Genomic DNA, 22,986 nt, shown 5'->3' with positions numbered 1-22,986 from the left:
TCATGTGCATTGTTCCAAGGCAGTGGGAGAACCAAGGCAAGCGCCTCAGAGGATGGCACTGGTACTAGGACACCTTCTACTTCCAAGTGAGTGCCAGTTTGAAATATCCTACCACAGATCAAATCCTCTTAATAAACAAACACTTGCAGGAGCAGTTCAGCTCTCTCTGGTCTGTGTGTTTTACAACTGGAGACACTACAATAGTATGAATAATAGGAGCTAAAGAGAAACACACCAGTGCTTGTGTTTACTGAGGGAGAATGGCTGGATGGCAGCTCTTTGTAGACTAAGAAATTATTCTGCCCTATCTGTGTGAAGGGCATTATGACAGGTAGTGAGTGTATTTCTCTAGCTAAGATGGTCAACAAAGTTTGCTGCATGTATGGGGAGGAGGCAGGAGTTTGCTTGGGAAGAGTAGACTGTGTCAGAGAGTGCATCCTCTGGTCCTGTGCAGCCCCAGGAGAGACTGAGCCAGTAGGCAAGGATGGATACCTGGGGGATACCAATCTACAGGAGTGTTCCCATCTTCCCTTTCCTTTTTGCTGTGGTTGCATTACAGGGGGATAGAGCAGCTCACGAGCTTGTTGGGTAGGACAGAGTGAGGACTGCAGGGTCTCTCACTGAGGCCCCACCTCATCCCAGTGGATATATTAGCACTTCTCAGAAGGATATTAATTTGTTCTAACCTTAACACAGCTGTACAAGGTGCTGCCAACTGCAACTAGCTGGGTGCAGCATGGCTAACAAAAGAGTTTTACCAACAGTCTTTCTTAAAATGAGAAATGGGAAAAATGAAAGGTTAACAGAAATCCTCTCGCTAGTCACTCAATTCTGTGCTGTAAGCACACCTCCTTGTTTTCATCCCAGTTTCCAGTAATGGGAAAACTCCCAGCTCCTGGCCTTTTGAGCAAGGATAGCTCAGTCAGTGGCAGAAACAGCATAGTAACTGTACTGGAACAGACTGCAGGCCTCTTTCCCCTGGAATCCTGAATTACCAGTGGTTGATAGAGGATGCCTAGAGAGGAGCGTAAAAACGGGGCTGCAGGTTACTCTGTTCCTGAATACACTCCTTGCCATCAACCATCTCTAATTTGCAAATTTCTTGAGGTGGGGATCTCTACATTTCATAGTCCTTCACAGGTTTTTCCCCTACATTTTTTGAGCCTGAGCAAATTTGGGGCATCCACAGCATCTTATGGCCATGAGTTCCACTGTTCAGCTGTGTGTTGCGTGAAGAAATATTTACCTTGTTCTGAATCTGTCATTTAGAGTTTTCTTTTGATGCTTTGCAGCTTTTGAAAGAGGCAGCAGGCAGTCATTCCTTATTCATCTTCTCTAAGCTACTTTCAAATGATAAACCTCTCAAGTTTCTGTTTCCTAGGCTGAAGAATCTTGCTCTCATCCAGAAGCCTTTGTAGACCTTAGATCACCCCTAACCAGCTCCCACCCCCTTCTCTAGTCCTGCTGTAGCCTCTAGCAAATTGGCACAACAGCCATCGGGATGCAGATGCACCCTGGAGCTACCCAATAGCAGTGAGGTTTATGGTTTTGCTCTGTCTCCTAGCACTCTCTTTGCCTTTTTGATTGCTTTTGAGGTCTGGGCTGATGCTTTCATTGACTGCTCTTGGCTTGCTCTTGCCGTTGCACAGCATGCTTAGCCTCCTGTGTTTCACTTTGCCTGTCAGTAAACAGGGAAGGGGATAGTTACTGCTCACTCCTTACGAATTCACACTGGCAACCATGCTCAGAGGTTGCCAAAGCCTCTCATTTTTGTACTGTCTCATCTGTGTAGGCTCTGTGGCATACGCAGTGCTAGGCAGGGAGCTCAGGCTCATATTCTGTGGTAGGGCAGGTTGTGGCTTCCTCCCTGACACAACTGGAGGGTTGCCTTGAGTGTGCACTGTATAACATGCCACCACCCTGTCTGGGGAGTGCTCAGCAGAGCGCTGCAGAGCTGGATCGCTGCAGCCAGAGCTCTGTCACTGCCCTCTCCCTTGAAATAAATATGCTGTGGTGCTCCCAGTGTGACCGCAATTCTCATTGCCTCTGCCTGGGAGGAACTGGGTTCACTCACACACCTGCGTGCTTGCTGAGGCTGTTCTGATTTGTATGCTGCTCAAGCTGGATTCGAATCACAATCCTAATTATGTTTGCCTTGTATATGATGAAGGTTACATTTTTGACTGTTGTTGCTGGGTTAGAAACGTAATTGATTAATGTAGTGCTTAAGAAGGGAAAGAGGATTAAGGCAGTGGTGAGGCTGTGCTGCCAGACTGCCTCATACTGTCACAGCTTCAGCTTTTGTTTGCCTGCTTGTCTGAGCTCCCAACTTGTTATTTCTCATGGCTCTGAGCTTGTTGGCAGATCCCTGAAAGCCAAGCCTCCTGCAGGGAAGGGAGCTACTGCCCTGGAGAGTTACATGCAAAGAGCTAGTCCACAGTCTAGGTTTAATTCCCTTATATGTGGGGGCAAATGCACTTGCTTTTTAGCTGTGGTCTGTTCAAGGGGAAATGTATGTAGGAAGCTTCGTAGCCCCAAATAGCTGTAAACTATTGACTGAACAAAGCAGCACAGCCTGGAGAAGGTCCCCCTGTCGATGACACTGCAGTTTTGGGGAAGAAATCCTCTTAATGCTTCTGCAGAGCACGTGGAGGTGGGGAGATAAAAGGTGAACACAGCATCGGTGCTGGCAGTAGCAACTGCACACAGACAGGCACTGCTGAGACTGCACTTGATAGACAAATGGCAGCAATAGCTCATGCAATATTAAATAGGTCTTAAGCCTTTTGCTTCTTGCAGCTGAGGCTCTCTTTACAGCCCATGAGGCACCTTAGTGGTGTTCTGGGTCTGAGGCATGCATCTGTGCAGTGATGTGGCTAAAAAATGGCAGAGTTCTGTTAAGTAACTATGGACACTGGCCCACCATTACTGGGGAAAGCAGTGAAGTTCTAGCAGGGCCCATAAAAGCAGATTTGTTGGCCTGTGTATTGCCTGAATAGAGGATCTTAACAGCTTGTGATCTTTGTGGTCACAGATAAATTGGACAACATCGCTGGAAGCACAGGGAATGTCACCAGTCCATTCAGTGACACATGACATTAACTTGACTTCTTAGCACAAGAGAATTCTGAGCTTCCACTGCTTTCATGACGAATTAATTCAGAGTCTGAGGTACATGGAAGATTTCTGTTGCCTCCATTCTGGAAGCATGCTGCACCCATTTCATTTAGATTAATTTTATCTTGACTAAGTGAAGCCATGTGTAAAGCTAGATACGCGAGGTTTGGACACAGTCTTGCACTGAACCACTGCAGCAGCTGCAGTGCCTTGCAGAAAGGCAGAATTAGCAGCTCTGAAAGCACCACCAGAGACACCCATCACAGCTCTGGAAGCACTGCGGCTAGCCAGGTTCAGCACAAAGCCCTTACCCTTCCTGACCTGTCCTGTGCCACTCAGGAAGTGTATCACACACCTCCAGCATGGGGTATCTCTTCCAGCCCTGTGCTGGCTTTCAGAGGGAGGTGGTGGGAAGCCCTGACTCTTCCCTGCTCTTTCCCCTCACCTCATCCACTTCTCTCTTGCTGCCTGGTCCTGTGCATGCTTTCCAGACACCTTTTCTGACCTCCCCAGCTCTGTGTTTTCCCCTGGCAGACACACAGACCCTCAGGAAACCCTACAGAAAGGTAAGGGGGAGTTACTGTGACTGGCAGGAGGCCTTTCAAGGCAGCAGCACAAGGTCCCTTTGTACCCCCCTGTGCTTTTGATCAGCCTGTAAAGGGGGACAGTACAATTAAAAAGGCAGGGCAACTGCAGTTACTGAAGCAAACACCAGGAAGTGGCACCTCCAGGGACAGTCTGTGGTCCCAGGCTTTATTGTTCAGCCACCTGCCTTTGGGGCACAGAGGTGGCTGCTTGCCTGCTGATGCTTTCATTAGGCTGATGGGAGGTGTAAGGGAAGGCCCTGCCACCTCTCCAGGGATTACCATACATTAGACCATTTGAAAGGATGGTTTAGGGCAGAAGAAACAGTTGAGGAAAGCCCTGCAAGGACTTAAAATGTATCTTGCTATGGGGCTGTCACATTTCCAGCCTTCAAGAAGCAGAAATATTTGATATATTCTTCATATATATATATATATATGGTAGATATATATATTTCTTTATATAACTTTGATATATAAATATAAATTGATGTATTTATAAATTTTATAATATGTCCTCTGGGATACCTTTTTTCTTTGTGTCTCATAAAAATATTTCTAAAGCGCTTTTAGAAAACCTGGCTCAGAAAGTACCACAAGTTTCAGGCTATGGGCTGCAGTTACAGTTCATAACAGAATTAAGCCATCTTAAACCCATACAGGAGGGGCTGAAGGCAGCGTTTGATGCTGCTAAGCTGCTTTTTGAGTTTGAAACCAGTAAGTGCACAGATTGTATTGGCTCTAAGCTTTTAGCAGCAGTGTTAAGCCACTGACAGCAACCACAGGCCTCCAGGGGAGTATGTGGACAAGACAGCCAGGCTGTAAAGGTCTGACCTGAGCAGGCATGAAGCGTGACAGTGCTGGTGGTGGGTTCCAGTGGTGTTTGCATGGGAAGCTCGGTGCTCTCTCCATCACTGTCTCTGGCAGAGTGAAGTGAGTGCAGCCATCAGGATGACACATAAGAAATCCTCCTGCTGAGGAAAGTGACTCCACTGACTAAGACTTCCATGTTCTCCAAAGATCTCAGTACTTTTAAAACCTTGTTTACAGTTCATGGCAGGCCTGGCAAAGTTATCAGATGATTTTCTTTCCAGCTTGACTAGTTTTTCTCCATCTATATCCAAAGATAGAAAGACATCTCTCACCAAAAAAAAGCCAAGTATTTAAAAGCTAGTAGAACAGTACAAGAAACAGGGCTTGAAGTGAGAACTGGAGCATAAAAGCATTCTCTGAAGCATTTCCTCCTCTGGGGAACCTTTCAGAGCCAGATTGTTACACACCAGTGACACAGCATTTAGACTTAGATGGGCGATAAGAAATAGGTCTCTAAGTCTGTGGGTGAATGTCCAATGTTGAAGGGCTTCTCTGGCTGTTCTGTCCTGCTCAGCCAGCCTCTGGACACTGGACTGGAGCTGCCTCCTGGAGCTAACATGAGTCTCCCTCAAGCTTGTGGCCTGGTCAGCAGTGTCACCCACTCCAGCCTTTGAAAGATAACAGCCACTGTGCCAAACTGACCTACTGTCCTGCTACACCATAGATGAATTTGGATCTTAAACTTCTGGCATCTGATTTATGTTTTTTCTCTCACCTAAGGCACCCTGAGGGATTTGCCCTGAGGGATTTGAACTTAGGAGATCCCCAGACCCACTTCAGTCTGCAGCGCAGTGCCATGAGCAAACAGGAAAGGGTAGTACTGCTCACCTCAGTCTTTTCCAGAAGGCTGCAGTGTAGCCTATCTGGTGCTACTGGAAAAGCAAACAGGCTTTTCCTAGGAGTCTTGTCTGTGTCACCTGGCACTACCCAGCTGCTCAGCACAAAAGCTCTTTTGGGCTTCGCCAAGGTCACATTTGGTTTGGATAACACGATGTGTGCCGCTTCTGCCTTGTACACAAAGCTTGCTGCTCACCTCAGTGCCATCCTGCACATGCTATACACCTTGTGCAGTGCTGCAGATGGAGCCTTTCCAGACAGTCTGTCAGAGCATCACTAGAGATATTAGCCTTGTTAACCTTTGAAGCAAAGCGCATTTCTAATGTCAGCACAGCAGAGGCCAACATACAACCTTCCACCTTCCCCTACTTTTTACCTCGCCATAAAAAATGTTTTGGCTTTTTCTGTGCTTACCACAGCAGTTCTGTGTGGCTTAGCCCATGTTTGCCTCATTGCGTCAGTCTACACAGTTCACTTGTAAGGAATTTTCATCCACACCTTAAAGAAATTGAGGAAGATGAGGTTGTGAAGGCTCTGGGGCACAGGTTCTGCGTCAGTGATTGCAGGGAGCAGTGCTGAAAAGGAAGAAAACCAGAGGGAGAAGTGGACTGCTTTAGAGGAGCTACCTTGTGAAAAATGCTTTGAAGAGCAGTGACTAAGTGCCTCCCTGCTTTGTGCCATCATCCCACAGGGCAAAGGAAAAGTGCCAGGGTGCCATTCCCAGACCTCTCCTCCACCCAGAGGGACTGCTGATGGGGTACTTGGCCCTGCACTCGCTGGTGTCTGCTGGTTACTCTGCAGACTGATGCCCTGTTCAGGCATCAGCCTGGATGATTCCAGGACAGTTGATTCCAGCGGAGATTTCCCCCATCTTTTTGCTGCAGTTTGAGCCAAATACAGGGCTGGTGTGCAAACAAGGTGTTTGTACGCCAGAGGCATGTGCTTGGTGAGGAACAGCAGATCGTGTCCAGGAGGCAAGGGCATGATTCCTTTTAGGACTATCCAGCTTCAGTGAAGCACGTGTGACACTTCGGCTGGAAGGGACAGGACGGGATGCTGAGGGGATGCAGCAGGGCAGTGGCGAGGGGAGCACCCCATGGAGGGGACACCCTCGCGGGACGCTGCTGCTGGCAGCGCATCCCCCATGGCAGCTTCCTCCTCTGGGTAACTGGCAGACCCCCTTGTCCGAAATGCCACAGACCGCAGGCTGGCTACCCTCAATTTCCTCCCGTCTGTGCCATCTAGTGCCCGGTACAAGAACTGGGACTGACCCAGCCTCTCACCCGCAGGGGAACAGCCCGGCCGCTCTGGAGAAGAGGCTCTCCTCTCCCTGGGCCAGGGGGCCAGGCAGGGATGTGCTGGGAGGACCCCTGAGATGCCGCACCGCCTGCATGGAAAATCCCACTTAGTTCCAGGTAGGATCGCAGCGCGCAGGTGTGTCTGTGGGGCGGATGGAGCGGGGAGAGTGACTCTGTTCCGAGGCTGGAGGTGAGGTGAGGCTGGGTGATATTATGCTGCCAGAGGCTGCAGGTAGGGAGAGGAAGGCTTGAAGTTCTCGGGAATCCTGCGTTTGCTTTTCAGGCATTGCGTTCCCATGGCATGCTCTGACGCTGCACACGTGTTTTAAGGAACAAAAGTACTGACCTCTCACTGGAATTCTCCTTTTTGGATAGATTCCAATGCTGTTCCAAGGGGAGCTACAGCTAGCTTTACTTAAGTGAATACCCTAGATTGTAAAACAGTTTTTTTTTCAATGCAAGTATAGGTTGTTTGGGCATAACCTTTGTTACGCCATTTCTTAGGTAAGTTCCTTGTACTAAGTTGTTATTTTTGTCAAAAAGCGTCTATAGCTGTAGCTTGGTTTGCCAGCTTTGGTTCTTAACTCTGCCCTGTCCTCTTTATCCTTTTCAAAGGAATACTTCTCCTCTTTACAGACCCAGTTTAATTTATAAGCCCTAAATAAGAGGGGATAAATCAGGAGCTAACAAATTCTTGCTTCCTTCTTGCTGCCTGTGTAAGAGAATTAATGGTGTTGAAAAGAGCTGCTAACTCAAGCCCATCAGAATGTATCTATCCTTCATATTGGTTTATCACAGACAGACTTTCATATTTCTCTATATTGAATTTCATCTGCTCTTATTTGCCCTGTTTCTCAAATGTTTTCACGTTTTTCACAAGCTCTTAGAAACTTTCCTGATGTCCTTTGCTACCTCCATGTTATCTTCTGCCACTTCATTACTGGGCCGCCAGTATATATTATATTATATATATCATATTTTATATATTATATATTATATATGTTATATATATTGAACATGCTGCCTCTAGCATGTTCATTCTAGCAGGGCACCCTGCTCAGCTTTTCCCGTGTGACATTTTGATCATTCCATCTTTGCTGTAACTTGTATTGGATTAAAAATTATTATCTGATACCTGCTTCCCAAAACTTCTTATCAGCAGCTTCTGAAGTTAGTAGTAAAGTCATTCAAGGAGGAGACAAATGTATTTTTGTCCTCGGGATCACATCCAGGAGTCTGTGAGTTCTGCTTCTCTTTGCTTGTGAGCTGCGTCTGCTGGTTTGCTCCCCATGGAGCTCTGCAGGTTTCCCTCTCCAGGACATACTGCACAGGCATGTCACGCTGTTTCTGAAATGTAAATTTTCCTACTAATTTACTTTCTTTCTTGGTACTTAAGCAAGCCTGATTGCTTAGGAAGTCTCAGTTGCCTTTTCAAATGTGAAAAGGTTAAATTGCCCCTTAGCACCTGATAAGCAACTGGTTGTAGTGATAGCTGGCATGCTCAGAGCTCTTCTGGGGCTGCTATTGATCTTGGCATGTTATTGCTTTTTAAGGGACTGATCTTTGAAACCAAGGCTCCAGGAAGTCATTAAAGGATGTGTTTGCATCCTGCTGTGCACTGAAACTGTGAGGATTTCAGTGGGAAGGAAGCTCATCTTGAAACAGATGCAGTGTTTATCAGCTTTCCCTAATTACTGCTCCATCTTCCTGGAGGTGGTATTCTCCAGAGCATCCCCTCACAGCAGGAGGCCAGTGCTAAGTGTTAAGTCCCCACTTGCCCAAAGCTTACTTGGTCCCATCTGTGCTCTGGAGAGCTCTTTTCTAAAGCTCTGGCCTCGGGCAGGTGCTGGGCTATGCTGCCTGCGTGGCTGTTTGCACACCTGCACTTGCTCTTTTCCTGGATCGATCGGTGCGGAGGCACGGTGGGTTCTCTAGCGAGCTCCCGGCTTCTCACAGGTCTGTAAGCTCCTTTACTGCTTTCTCACTTTGGGACTTGAAGTCTCTAGGGCTTCCTGCCTTCCCCTGTGTAATTCAAGACTGTTGGTGTGCCACAGTCTACGTAGGCTTTAAAGTGTTTGTGTGAGATGGGTGCCAGGAAGAGTCCTTTCTGGAGTTTGTCCCCAGAGCCTCTTGACAGGGAAGCCCAAACTCTGTTTTACTTGCAAGGAAATGGAGGCTCAGACAGTCAGTGTGGTTTATTGCAATAATTTAGCAGTAGAAACAGGAGTAAACCCCTGTTCACCCTCCTAACCTAAGCACTATAACTCCGAGGCTACATGTTTCCCTTCCCCAGCCCCTACCCATGCAGCAGTTGTAATCTAGGAAGGTTGGTGCAGTGGTCTCATTCCCCTGTGCTAAGGAGATGCTTGGCCTTACATGCATCATCGTCCCTCGTGGCATGGCAGCAGCTGTGCTGGGAATGTCGGGGGGCTGAGTTCTGGGCAGGGCTGAGCTCGTTGCTGTGGCTGAGCCTGGCTCTGCCTGGCCCGGCTGGTTAGAGAGGTGGAGGGCAGGGGCTGTGTATGACAGCTGGGCTCCCAGCTCCCCAAACATGCGTCCCAGCCTTAATTGCAGTGGGTGTAATTAGCAGTTGAGAAACTATGAGTGTGATTTTAATAAGCTGCGAGTAATGCAGTTTGTCTTTTCTGGAAGAGATGCTTTGCAAACAAAAACTAATTAAAAAGCACACACACAGAGCAAACAGCAGCTCTGCAGTGAGTGCCTTACTGCTCTATGTGCAGTCTGGCCGGTGACCTGACCTGGCACCTGAGTCCCCCTTTGGGTCAGTCTTCATGATAGGGTTTCTGGGGGACTAACATGTGAAAACTACAGGATTTGGCTCAATTGTGGGTTTTATAAAAGGCTCTTCCCTGTCTTCACAGCTCCCCTTTGATATAATGTTTTTCCTTGATAAGGTTGAGTCTCCTGGGTGTTATTTGCTGCCTTTCATTCCTGTCACCATTGTGTTTCTGTGTTCTCTCCCATGAGCCCAAATTAGCTCGAGGCTGGTGGGATCTCTGTGGCAGGGCCAGTGAGGCAGCCAGGGTGGCATAGGGGAAGGCAGGAAGCCCTTTCAAGAGCAGCCAGTGTTTTCTGGTAGCCTCAGATCTGAACAGCCAGACTGAGCCCTGAACTGATCCCTTCTCCTTCCTGCTCTCTTAAGAATACAAAAAAGAGGTCTCTTTTATCTAGTCTTCTGTCTCTGCAGAAGCCTGCCTGGCACCACTGGATTTCAAAGTTGATTTCTGGCCAAGGGAGCTCTCATGGGAGAGCAGCTTCATTGAGTCCACAAGGTCTGCTTCACCCAAACCCCATTTCACACCAGGCTGACCTCACCTCTTCCCCCATGCTGAGAGGGAGGGACGAGGCCGCTTGCCCCCCTGCAAATGTCCATTTGTGCCTGATGGCACTGGCTGCTGCAGCTCTTGTAGTATAAGGGGTGCCTATGTTTGTAGTACAGCTCCTCTTGACCTGTGGGAAGCACCCTGAACTTTGAGAGCGCAGAACCAGAGGAATGCCTGTAATTTCCTATCTGTTGCTATTTCTCTCTGTCTGGGACCAGTGGTCGGGGTCCCAGGTTGATAAAGGGTGGGGTAAAAGCAGCTTGCTCACTCATATCCCTTTGTGCTGTGCTATGCAGGTGTGACTGGCCTGCTGCCTGCTCTGCCAGCTAGCTGCAACCCTGGCACATTGGGAAAACAAGCAAGGCTTTCCCCAGAGACCAGGTTGAAATGTGGTAAAGGGATCTGTGATTCCCACTGGAGTGGAAAGGGCAGCAGGTGTAGGCTTAGCAGATGGGAAAACACTAGGCATGTGGCCTATCCCAACAGAAAGAGGCTGTGGAGAGAATGCAGGGCAGCCCATCTGTGCAGGTTGGAGAGGCCAAGTTCGTGTGCCAGCTGGGCCCCTGTGCAGCACTCTCTATCCAGCCTCTGTGGCATGCATGCTGCTCCCAAAGCCATAGCAAGTGGGTCTTCCCTGGAGCCATGGTGGTGCAGCCTCTGCTTCCAGCCCACTTGGATGTTCACAGTTTCCACAATAGGTTGCAAGTGCTTTGAGGCAGAAGCCTGTGATTCTGGTATCTCAAAAGCAATGGCCATCTCTCTGCCCTTTGCAGCACCAAAACAAAGCCTAAAGGAGGCTGGACAGGGGGCCAGATAAACCAGGCAGGGACTGTTTTCTGACATCTAGGGCTTTGGAACCTACACGTGAGATGTGAGTCTTGTTTGCCTGATAGCAGGTTGCCTCTCTCAGGATGGGAGACCTGTTGGTATTTGAAACACTTATCCCTTCCAATGTTATGCTCTGCCCGGAGGAGGAGATGCTGTGAACATTAAACCTGCCAGGTTTCTGCACTCAGATGCAGAGGCCTTTTGAGTCTCTGTGGTCATTTTGGATGTAACGTGTGACCACCATCCTTGGAAAGCATGGAATCATCCAGTGATTTCAGTGTGTACCCCTGAGCTGGTGGAAGGTGAACATGCTTGACTGCTCAGCTGAAGCATGGGCTGTGACGGGAGTCATTGTACAATAGTGTCCATCCCACATGTGGGCTGTGGCTCAAGAAAGTTATTTATCAAGATTAAACCTGTACAGTACGTTTTCCTCTTAAGGTCAAAACTGTTGGGTTGCAAACGGGCACATGCAGATGAACTGTTACCGAAGTCTTAACTGTGAGCCTGAAGGGCTAGGAGAATACTCTGAGCTACAGGGAGTGACATCTTTAGAAAGGAAAATCATTTATTTCCCAAGGCTGTTGTTCTGGGGAGCAAACAGAGTGTGAGGTGCTGAGAACTGCTGAAATTAAAAGAAATGGAAGTCCAGATTCTCCACTATGGCGTGAACTGTCTGGCATGGATGAGACCTTCCTATGTAGTGCTATGTGAATTAACTGTACTGCTACTCTGTGCCTTCCTCACCTGCTCACAGCAGGAAAAAGGGCCGTGGTGTAAATCAGAGCTCCCCAGCCCATGAAACTTGTTTTTGTGTGATCATCCCCAAGAGGTTTTGGCCTCTGGAGGCTGGTGGAGGTGCAGTCAGAAAGTACTTAGCCCCTGCACACACTGGGTGCAAATTAGCTCTTCATCTAAAGCCTCTTGGGTAGAAATTCTAACAGAGCAATTTAACAGCCATCAGTGGCTCTTTGCTCCTGCAGCACCCTTGGAAGATGGGTTGGTTCCCACTGCCATGTCAGCTGAGTGCCCCAGGCAGGCACCAAGCCTGGGGATGCAGGTTGACAAGTGGGGATAACAAATCTGGGGATGCTGCACTGCCTCTGGCCTCTGCTGCTTTGTCCCATCCCTCTTTGAGAGGTTCCAGCCCTGCCCCTGCTATGGGGCAGGAGGTACTAATTGGTCCAGTTCAAAACTTGCAATACTAAGGTAATACAGGGCTGATTCTGGCTTACCAAGATGTGCTGAATTTTATGCTGAGAGGTTTCATTTGTTGTTCCGACACTGGCAGAGCTGATTCTGCGGCAGAAACAGCTGAGAAAGGGACAAGAAGTTGTGAGACTTCCCAAGAATTAAAGCTCTCCTAAGGCGAAGTTTGAGCAGGCTGCACACACAGAACTCTGTGGGGCTGAGCCTTGGGTCAGTGTTTCTTCATGTCCTTCTGAGCCTTGCTCCTCTGAATCCCACTGATTCTGAGGCAGAACGGGAAAAAGATTTGTGAAGGTCTGTATAGTGGACCTTGGCTCTTCCTGGATGAAGCCCTTGTTCCTCTGTTTTCAGGGCCCTCTTGCTTCGGTTAGACTTTAACAGCAATTAGTCACACAGCAACTTTCTATAATAATCCACGCGTTTTCCATTAAAGGGCAAACACTTTGAACTTCTCCCCAGCTCCTCTCCTGCAATCTAATCTGCTGTCATTTTTCACAAGGAGACAGTGTTACCTTCATGTTTTATTCATTTCCTGTTTACAGCGAGGGAAAAACCAAAGCCATGAGAATATTTGGAAACAACAGCCCACGGAGCTGCAGGCGCTGTGGAGTTAGATCATCGTCAGCCTCTGCACTTGTTACTTCCAACTGCGTCTGGATTTATTAAATATATCAGACACATGACAGGGAAGAGAGCTGATGTCTAGCAACATCATTAAAAGAATCTGGGGGGAAGGTTCCTTATTCCAACCTTGACACTGACATGCTCTTATCCCTGTGAAGGCTGTTTGTTGCCCTGTCTCTAAAGTGGGGACATGAATGTTTTTCTCATATTGGCCTGGAAGATTCCCTAGCCCCGATAGTACCTTCAAAATGATCTTAAGTTACTAAACATTCTTGTGGTGATTGTGATAAGATTTGGCGATCTGGACAGATTATGGAGTTTGAGGGTCTTCCTGTAGATGTAGTGAGTACTGGAGGCTGTTACTTGTTAGGCATCTTTACACAGCCTCCCCTGTGTGATTCCCTCTTGTACCATGAGTATCAGTGGAGATACAGGGGAAGGGACCTATTATGACTTTTCTTCCTCTTTCTGCTTACAACTTGGTTGAGCTTGCTCTGCCACCCACATAGTGTGTTCAGGGTGTCTCCAAGCTACCCTGTACAGGACATGCTGCACCTTGAGCAAATGGGGTTGGAAGAGTTTGCTGCAGTTGTGGTTGTACTGCACAATGCCTGCCAAGGGTGCAGATTTCTTCCTTGGATAACAGTATCCCAGCAATTCAGTTGTTTCTGGTTTGATCCCAACAACTCAATAGCCAGCCCTCTTCCAAAGCAACAGAGCAAGAGGGAGTAGTTTACTGAGATCATGTTTATGTAATTTGCAGGGGAATGCAAATGTAGTCAACAAATCTTACGTATGTAAGAAAAAGCTAGTTTGTCCTAGATCTGAAAAATAAATCTCTTATGCAGCCTTCCAGCAGTTAGAAGGGGATCTAACTCACATATGTACCTTTATTGGTGGATAAAGAACTGGCTTGGTGGATAAAGAACTGGCTGGCTGGCCGCACGCAAAGAGTTGTGGTCAATGGCTCAATGTCCGGCTGGAGACCAGTAACGAGTGGTGTCCGTCAGGGATCGGTGTTGGGACCGGTCTTGTTCAACATCTTTGTCACTGACATGGACAGTGGGATTGAGTGCGCCCTCAGCAAGTTTGCCGATGACACCAAGCTGTGTGGTTCGGTTGATCCGCTGGAGGGAAGGAATGCCATCCAGAGGGACCTCGACACGCTTGTGAGGTGGGCTGATGCCAACCTCATGGAGTTTAACCATGCCAAGTGCAAGGTCCTACACCTGGGTCGGAGCAATCCCAGGCACAGCTACAGGTTGGGCAGAGAAGAGATTCAGAGCAGCCCTGTGGAGAAGGACTTGGGTGTGTTGGTTGATGAGAAAATGAACATGAGCCAGCTTCAGTGTGCGCTTGCAGCCCAGAAAGCAACCGTATCCTGGGCTGCATCGAAAGGAGTGTGACCAGCAGGTCGAAGGAGGTGATCCTGCTCCTCTACTCTGCTCTTGTGAGACCTCACCTGGAGTATTGTGTGCAGTTCTGGTGTCCTCAACATAAAAAGGACATGGAACTGTTGGAACAAGTCCAGAGGAGGCCACGAGGATGATCAGGAGACTGGAGCACCTCCTGTATGAAGACAGGCTGAGAAAGTTGGGGCTGTTCAGCCTGGAGAAGAGAAGGCTGCGTGGAGACCTCATAGCAGCCTTCCAGTATCTGAAGGGGGCCTATAGGGATGCTGGAGAGGGACTCTTCATTAGGGACTGTAGTGATAGGACAAGGGGTAATGGGTTAAAACTTAAACAGGGGAAGTTTAGGTTGGATATAAGAAGGAAATTCTTTCCTGTTAGGGTGGTGAGGCACTGGAATGGGCTGCCCAGGGAGGTTGTGAATGCTCCATCCCTGGCAGTGTTCAAGGCCAGGTTGGACGAGGCCTTGGGTGATATGATTTAGCATAAGGTGTCCCTGCCCACGGCAGGGGGGTTGGAACTGGATGATCTTAAGGTCCTTTCCAACCGTAACGATTCTATGATTCTATGCTTTTGAGTCTCTTCACGCTTTCAAAGCAGGCTTATTCCTTAGGGAGATTTGGACCATGATTTGGTATACAGGAACACTCCTTGCAGTATTTTAGGTAGCTCACTTACTTAAGCTGGCACAATGTAATGTGAAGAGGACAGGGGAGATCTCTGGCTGAAAAGTAACCTGGGAACGGGCAAAAGTAAGATCGTTCTCCAGTCCAGTTCACTATGCATTGCAACAAGCAGCTCTGTTTGCAAGTCATTGCCACATCTCCCTTCCCCACCCAAACCCAAGAGCTAGCCGTGGAGGTTCCTGCTGGTGGAGGATTTCGATTCTATGAGCTGGTGGCATTTATTTGGCTGCTGTTGCATGATCCTGCAGATCTTTGTGCTGTTGATTGTCAGTGACAGTAACTCTATGAATTCCACTGTGTGAAAGCCTGGGCTGGCTTCTTCCTTTTCCAGTTGCCTCAGCTGAGAACACATGGATATCTTCTGTTAGCCTTGGCATCTCCTTTATACAGCTATCCCACAGATACTCAATCAGTAATTTATAGCTCTGAATCAGGCAAACCTTGTCCTAATTCATGACATAGTTTTTCATGGTCAAACACTTCAGTGAAAGATCAACAAAACTGTAATGGAGGAAGCTGAAAGTGAACTATTTTCCCTTTGGAGAGCAGCGGTACATCCTTGGGAGATTTCCTTTCCATTCATAGACTACAAGACTTCCTCTGATGGAGAAGGACAGGATATGCCTCTTGAGCTTCCCAGGTCAGTGTCCAGGACACCACCTTTTATGGGATACACATTCTTTCTCCTCCACAGAGCTCCCGGTTTGTATGGCCATGGAGCAGGGCAGTGCTCCAGCATCAGCTAACTTCGAAGAGTGCAAGGAGTGGGCTTTTCCCTAACAGGGTGAGTGTGGGGGCAACACTGCCGTAACACTTGCTGTCAGGCCTTGTGCCACACGCAAAACCAGCAACTGGCAGAGTTGTTGTTTGATATGTGAAGAAGAGGAAAGAAACAACTTTGCCAGAACAGATTCACTCCTGGGAGTATCTAACATCAAAGTATTGTCTCCATTCAAATCTGGTCTTTCCCTGATCCCCACCCTCTATGCTGTTCCCTTTACTGTGAGGAAGTGCGGCATGGAAAGTGTCTGTCCACTCTGTTCTCAGCTTGCCCTGTGAGCCAGCAATTCTTCAGGGACAGGGAGGGGGAAGGGTGGCATGCCTTTACTGCTCAAAGATATGAGTACATCACCCTCTCTTACCACTCCCATATATAAAGACTTGCTGCCTCTCGGCTCTGTATGACCAGTCTTGCTTTTGAAATCCCTGCTTCTGGGAGCCATTGAAGAGTAAGGGGAAGAGAGCAAGGCAGAAGCCTTTTGGTGTCACTAGCCAAAGTTGAACTGCACGCAGGGAGAACAGAGCTTTTAAAGCAGTGAGTAAACAGCATGATTTTATCTTACCATCTCCTTATTTTGGGGTGTGAAGTTGAAGAGTTGTTTCTTTCCCTTTCTTGCATTCCTTTCCAGCTCTTTAATCATAGTTATAAAAGTGTACCTTTGTTTCACAAGCTTTCAGGCTTAGGTTTGAAGAGCAAGTCTTTCTCTTTTATAGGGATTGCCAGGTTTTGATTTACTGTGTTGACTTTGGATTCTCTCAGTTAATGAAGTCCAGGTCACGGGCAGCAGAGTCTCTGTCCAGGCAATCTGAACACCCCCTAGGGTTGTTGCTTAACACTGTGGCTTGATAGGATCAGCAGTACGTTAACTAAATGGTTTCCAGAGGAATTCAGTTTTCTGACAGAGGCTGAGATCAGCGAAGGGAGCTGGGAGTCTAGTAACGAGGGATCTTACTCAGGTCAGTGGGCAAGATATTTCACCTTTTCATGGCCCATCCAACCCTTTGAAGGTATCTTATCTGCCACCCTACTTGATGGTGGTTTTCACTGCTTATTGGGTTGAAAAGGTCTATGAAAAGTTGGTATGTAGGGTCATAAGGCTGAGTCACGATTTGACCCTAGTTTTATATTTAGTACAGCACCATTAAGATAAGTGCTTATCTGATAGAGGAAAGACTCAGACTACTACAGAGGTCAGAGCTATACAAACACTGAAAGGCAGATTTCATAGTTTCTTAAAGATGAAAAATTCTTACTTAAGTCAATGTCCTGTTGAAAAATAGTCCTTTTCAGAGAAAGTTAGTTTCTGGGCTTGAAATCAACAGATCTTGCATAGCTCCTCTTTTCACGTCATTCTGTGCTTTGGAATATAACCTAGGAAATGCAAACCCTATTGGACTGGAGGTCAAGCGCTGACAGGTTTCTTTCTTACCTGCCAACAAAGCGGAGGGCCAGGAGGCAGGTGCAGAGCCAGAAAAGATGCCAGGACAATGGGATGATGCTGGGGGTGTCTTTGAGAAGTAGAGTGATAGGCCAATGCTGTGGGAGAGAGCAGAGCTCCTGATGCAGAGCAGGGACAGCACTCAGCAGGGCACATGTCGGGGATTAGTTGAGTATGGGGAAACTAGCCTGTGAAACAGAAAGAAATGTCCTGAACTAAACCAAGCAGGTAACATTTAATTGTTTGTAAAGAAATTTCTGTTGTAAGGAGCTGTCAAGCGCAACAGTATTTGTGTGAGAAGGAACAGATTCTGTCTGGGAAAATGAATATTTAGACACATGAAGGACCAGAACATCATGCAGAAGGCTGTATGCGCATTACCAGAACAAAAAGAATGCCCCTCTTCTACTTGTGCTTGGAAACCAAAGACCTGGTCCTGCTCTTGGCTGTTTCTTACGCTGTGGTATCTCCATCTCATGCCAATTACTGAAGCTGAATCCAGCAGCTCTGGTTACCTCTCTAGTGGAAGAGGTACACATCCCTCACTAAAAAACCACTCTGTCCCCATATAGCTATTTTGTTTGTGCTGATGCCCTTCTAATACGTCAAAGGCAGGCCTCCCAGGACCAAGGCTCTTCTCTCTAATCCAACACAAGGTCCCAGTCCTTGGGCTATATTTTCTGATCTAGAAGTCTATGACAAGCAGGAGTCAGACCATGGCTACTCCAGGAGAAGCAAAGTTATTCAAACCAGCTCCATGGCGGTTAAAAGACTTCTCAACCTGTAGAGCCTTGATTTAGCAAAAGAAGGTGAATTTAAGCAGGTAGCTCCACATTTTTTTTCAGTTGGAAACTGAGCTCTTTTCCAAGTTCTGCTGAAGTCTGCTGATTCCTCTTCAGTGAATGCAGGCTCGAGTTCATTAATTATTTTGGAATCTAGTTTTTTGTTTATTTGCTGTCCAGATGCTCTACAGTCTATGAAATATTAAATAGTTGCCTGCTATGACAATAACATTAAGTAAACCCTTCTGCAGAGCACTAAGAAAGTCCAGACTTTATGTGTGATCTGAGAGCTTCCACGTGTATGTGAAGCATAGATCCAACTGCAGCAGTCAGGTTAAACTGAAGAAAGCATCTAGCCTTGAGAACGGGCATTGTTTATTGCTTCTTCCTTTCCTTTAGACTTTTTTGTCCTCCTGCCTGCCTCCTTCATTCTCCTTTCCTGTTTTTCTCTTCTACCAGTTTAGGTTTTCTTCTTTACCCCACATTATTCTCTCTTCTTTCCCCCTCCCTTCAGTAGCCCTCTCCTCCCTTTTATGCCAGGACTTTGAGGGGAGCCTGTCTGGGATTGTGTTGCCGAGCTGGCTGCTGTGGGAAAGGCATATCTGTTAGCTGCAAGTCCTTGATGGCCGGGCAGAAAGGGTTTGCAAAGATGAAAGGGCTTCATAAAGCTGATAAATACATAGCACAGATTGGTGTAGGTTTTGGAAACTGTGGAGCTTGACACAAATACACATAAAATTTATGCATAAAGACTGAGTCTAAGTAGCAGAGGGAAAATAAATTGAGGAAAAGTGATAAGACAAACTTTGAACAGAGGGCAGATGCCCTTTTCTGGAAAGGATGAGCAGAAGATCTGCAGTTATTGTCAGATAAGACTTGAAATTAGGTAAGGCTTAATGAATTTGTCCTTGTTACTGACTTTATGCTCATTTTGGCATACTGAGTTATTACAGCCAGTCATTTGAACAGAAAATAGGAAAGGTTAACATCCTTATTTATCAAAATCAAGACAGTGCTCTTACAAAACAGAATACCGCTACTAAGCTGTTACTTCTTTCATACATACATCCTCTATCTGGCAGAACAAGATCACACAAGATGTAGAAATATCCTTTCTAAGACAGCTCAGGCAATGTGCTGACCCTTCTTATCACCTAAACTGTATAATCTATGTATCAGTCATAATCCATTTGAAGATCTTATATCACTGTCTAATCATCGTCTCCTTTAGATTTATCTCTTTTCTACATCTGGAATATCATTAGAATTATAGTAACTATAGATTCAGAACCCATTGGGACCGTAACAATTTTATTAATATGCCAGTGGCACAAATCCTTGATGTCAGAAAAGTACAACCTCAAAAGGCTTTATCAAAACTTTCCCCTATTAAGCACATCCCAGTTTTCTCTGTCAAAGGTGAATCGCTGCTCCTTCTGCATGGCAATCAACCAAGGAGCCTTGTGAGCTGTCACACTAGAAGTCCCAGTGACACTACTTCAGCTACCTATGTGCGTAGAAGAATGTAACCAGAACTGGGCTATGTGGCTGGCAAGAAAGGGTAATAAACCTCCTCATTTTCCAATTATCTCTTCATCGCTTACCTTTGCACCTACGGATTATCATCAGAAACCAGACTTCATAAAATGAGTTTAGTGGGTTCCTCCTCTTTGAGCAGGTGTGTTATAGTGGAATCAACTCTCATTGGAGGGGAAGGAGGTGTTTGGCTCTGACCCAATATCTGCTTATTTAGTTTCAGCTTTGAAAGTCAGCTGTTGTGCCCATGCTCTTAGTCAGTTTGACCTATTGCACGCTAGGCAACTTTTCCAGTTCCTGTAGTACCTTTTCTCTTAAGAGTCTCCCCTAGTCACTTGTTTTCAAGGACTTTTTCAGCAGTGATCTTTTTCATTAGTGGTTTTTGTGTGGTGTCCAGCTTATATTAGGACTGTCTGCTACATACACGAGTGGTACCTGACTTCCACTGGGGGCCCCAAAGGCGGAGGAGTGGAGCAAGGGATCAGAAAGGAAACTTATTTTGTAGGAAGAAACTTTGCAGGCTTATTTACATCTCTGTGTTACTGGACACTCAAGGTACTATTTGATGCTTCTGTTCAGGTAGTATTGGAATGCAACATTGTTCTATTAGAGGGGAAAGACTTCCCCATGGAAAAAATTATCTAACCTGCAAAATTAGGGCATCTTCTAAGGCTTCTGTTCCAATAAGGTGTTAGTTAAAACATCAGGAAATGGAGGATTGGATTGGATTGCATGTCCTGCCATAAAAGGAGGAATCTTAACAGTAGATGTGATTGTGTGATCTGTGTTGTGCGAGTTGTTGCTGGTGTTGCTTCATGAAATCCCCATGGAAAAAATCAGTGGGGGTGAGGGAGGAAGCAAAAAGGAAAATTACCTAGAAGTGCCTTCAGGTTGCCTGGGGGTTTTCAGTATCTGCAAGTTCTATTACAAGAGCTGTGAAGGCATTGCTTCAAATGCTGACAGATGCATTCCTTCAGAAGAAACAAATGGAGCTTTCACTCTGTTGTTCATGTTTCAATGTAATAGCACATGCTAATTTTTGGATAATTTTAAAGCTGACCATGCCGTGAGCATCACACGTGGAAAGAGGCAGCAAGCCCTGCAGGAGATGCTTTTCTTCTTTTTTTTTTGTAATGGGTTCTATAATTCTGTGTTGAGATTAGCAAGGCAGCCATGTAGCTGCATTAAATATGGTGTTACTCTGAGATGTGGCTTTGCTTCTTGAAACATGCAAGGCTGTGTTATAACAGGATTATCTATTGTATTAATGCCTACACAAAGATACTTGTCTGTTCCCAAAGACCATGTAAACTGAAATGAGGGGGTTGTGCATAGCACAACCTGTATGTAGCAAGCTATTTATCTATATCAGAACCAGAAACACTAACTTCAGGTTTCGTAACTTTCTCTGACCCTATCCTCAACTCTATTCATACATAAGTGAAAGAGTAACTTGCTGAGGAGCATCCAAGTTACTCCAGCTCTGTGCTGATAAGAATATGCAGAGATGACACTGCATTGCCCATGAAGGACATAGGAATTTGCTTCATTTTGGTGGCATACTGTTTTAAAACTTGCCTTTCAGCAATTGGGATGAAGAGTAACAGTTGGGTAATTATGATTTAGAACAGGGATCTCTTACAGCTAGCAGCATTTTCATGTCACCTTGCACCCTCTGATACAGGTTGCAGACAGGAAGCACTCTTCTGACCTAGGTCTACTTCAGGGACATAGTTTTATAGTCCTAAAGTTGAAAGGGGTATTTGAAAGATGTGCATATCCTAAATCCCTTCCAAATATTTTAAGGCTGTAATGCTCTTGTTTTATAGTACTGATTTTACCAAATGTAAACGACAAAGAGAAATCCATTTTGTTGCTATTAAGAAGATGTGTATTTTGAAGCAGGGGAAGCACGTTCTCAAATACTTTTACTTTTGAAGCTAGGCCAAACTTCGTTAATGAGTCATTGTAGTACAGGTACCATCCTTCTGAAGTCGGTAAAGATCTGGTGTATCAAAGGTTGGAGTGGGGCAGAGAGACTGAGCATATTTGGAATTGAGACATTAACCAGTTGACTAATCCTAGTAGTCAAAAGATAGCATCAGGCAGTGTTGACTGGCATTCAGGCAGACTTTGCTTCATCCTGTGTTTACAGGACAGCCACCTGGCCACAAGGCATGTGAGCTTGAACTCTTGCTGTGATTTGCCTGTGCTGCATTCTGGATGGGCATTCAGCTTTTGTAACCAAGTTGTTTGAGTACAAAGACAGTTTGTGCAACTCATTACCTTGAGTCTGGGTTGCTACTGGGGTTTATGCTACCCCGTTCTATGGCAGGTGAGCTGCAACCTTTGAGCTGCAACCATGCTTCCAGATGTGGCACAAACAGGTATGTAGGATTGTTGCTTAAAAGTCTCAATGAGGATAAGTGATGGAGGGCAGGTTTCTTCATCCCTACCTTCCTGCTCTGCCATCCATCCTGCCAGAGGGTGCTGCTATGGGAGCAGGGGTAGCAGAACAGGCATTGCATCTTCTCTTTGCAGCTAGATGACAGGAGTGTTAATCTGAACTAAACCCAATGACAATTTAAAGTAGTGTGTAGTTGTGATTACTGAAGAACAGGTATGTGAGCTGGTCAGGTGCCCTCACATTGCAGGCAGTGATTTTCCTTTGGCAGAGAGGTTATTCCCACCAAACTTAATCACAGCTTCATGTGTCTAGGTTTAAGCTGCAAGTTACAGACACACTTGAAATCCCTCTCTTTTTGAGCCACAATGCGCCAGTGGGTTAGGCAAGAGGGGTGTGAGGGTACATGAGATGGGAGCACTTCTACTTAAGATGACCACATATTTGCTCAGAACTTAAGAGCTAGTGATGAGGTGTGGGAAAATTCATGTTTGCACCATGTAGTAACTGAATTCAAGAACACAGAATGATTCTGCTGGTGATACACAACCTTTGTGGATGCTAAAATATGCATTTTAAAAGGTGTGGGTTCTTGACACTTCACCTAGTCAATGATTACATGTGCATTCCTCTCGTACTGTGAATTCAAACATAATGAGTTTCAATGAGTTGGTCTCTGTGAGCAGAACAGTACAAATATCAAATGGTACACTTCAGAGAGCTTTTAAGGGAACATAAGTGGTTACTGCTACAAGGATGTACCGTCCCTAGGAAACGGTTCAATGCATGAGCAAGGATATTCAAAGGATATCAGTACATAGAGATCTGCGCAAAAAGGACAAAACGGACTTGCAAATATGTTTGAAAGGTAAGAGGAAATTAGAAATTACCTTTGTTAGGCTATTCCCCTCAGCCTGGAAGTGCTGTGTGGGATGTTATTCAACAGACTTTTGTGACAATGTGACTTTTTTAACACTCAGATGAAAGCTTGCCAAAAGAGAATTGATGGGACCTGACTAACAAGTCTGAATATGCTCAAGTCTAATAAATTCTAGTTGAATGTCAGAAGAGCATTTGAAAACATCTTTTGCAACAGTTGGGAGAATAGAACTATTTTAAGAAGCATTTTGATTTTAAATTGGGAGTGAATGTAACAGCGATGTTCTGAATGGGTTTATAAAACTTTATCTTAGTAACTTGCATTTTTGAGATCGAGTTTGACAGTTCTGGATTTCT

General features: G+C 46.2%; 1 protein-coding gene across 9 annotated transcripts in view; it reads left to right on the top strand.

Moving 5' to 3' along the window:
• Positions 1–22,986, top strand: part of GGT1 (gamma-glutamyltransferase 1) — a 61,751-nt gene that overhangs the window by 21,792 nt on the left and 16,973 nt on the right. Inside the window, exon 4 of one of the 9 annotated variants that reach the window (XM_057411404.1) lies at positions 6,701–6,826. The exons of 2 other annotated variants lie outside the window; for them this stretch is intronic. Coding sequence is in view for 3 of the 7 variants with exons in the window: in XM_057411400.1 (XP_057267383.1) it covers positions 15,316–15,449 (134 nt within the window). In the remaining 4 variants the exon portion in view is untranslated. Of the gene's footprint in view, positions 1–6,700; positions 6,827–7,188; positions 7,214–15,307; positions 15,450–15,525; positions 15,594–16,522; positions 16,547–21,579; positions 21,734–22,534; positions 22,619–22,986 lie in introns of those variants that run through there. 6 more of the 9 variants (XM_057411408.1, XM_057411400.1, XM_057411406.1 and 3 more) reach the window with 6 other exon arrangements.

The sequence above is a fragment of the Pezoporus wallicus genome, unplaced genomic scaffold (genome assembly GCF_028554395.1).
Source record: "Pezoporus wallicus isolate ANWC-B61680 ecotype Strahan unplaced genomic scaffold, APGP_CSIRO_Pwel_v1 contig_6401, whole genome shotgun sequence".
Taxonomy (NCBI): domain Eukaryota; kingdom Metazoa; phylum Chordata; class Aves; order Psittaciformes; family Psittacidae; genus Pezoporus; species Pezoporus wallicus.
This window is presented reverse-complemented; position numbering and strand designations above follow the sequence as displayed.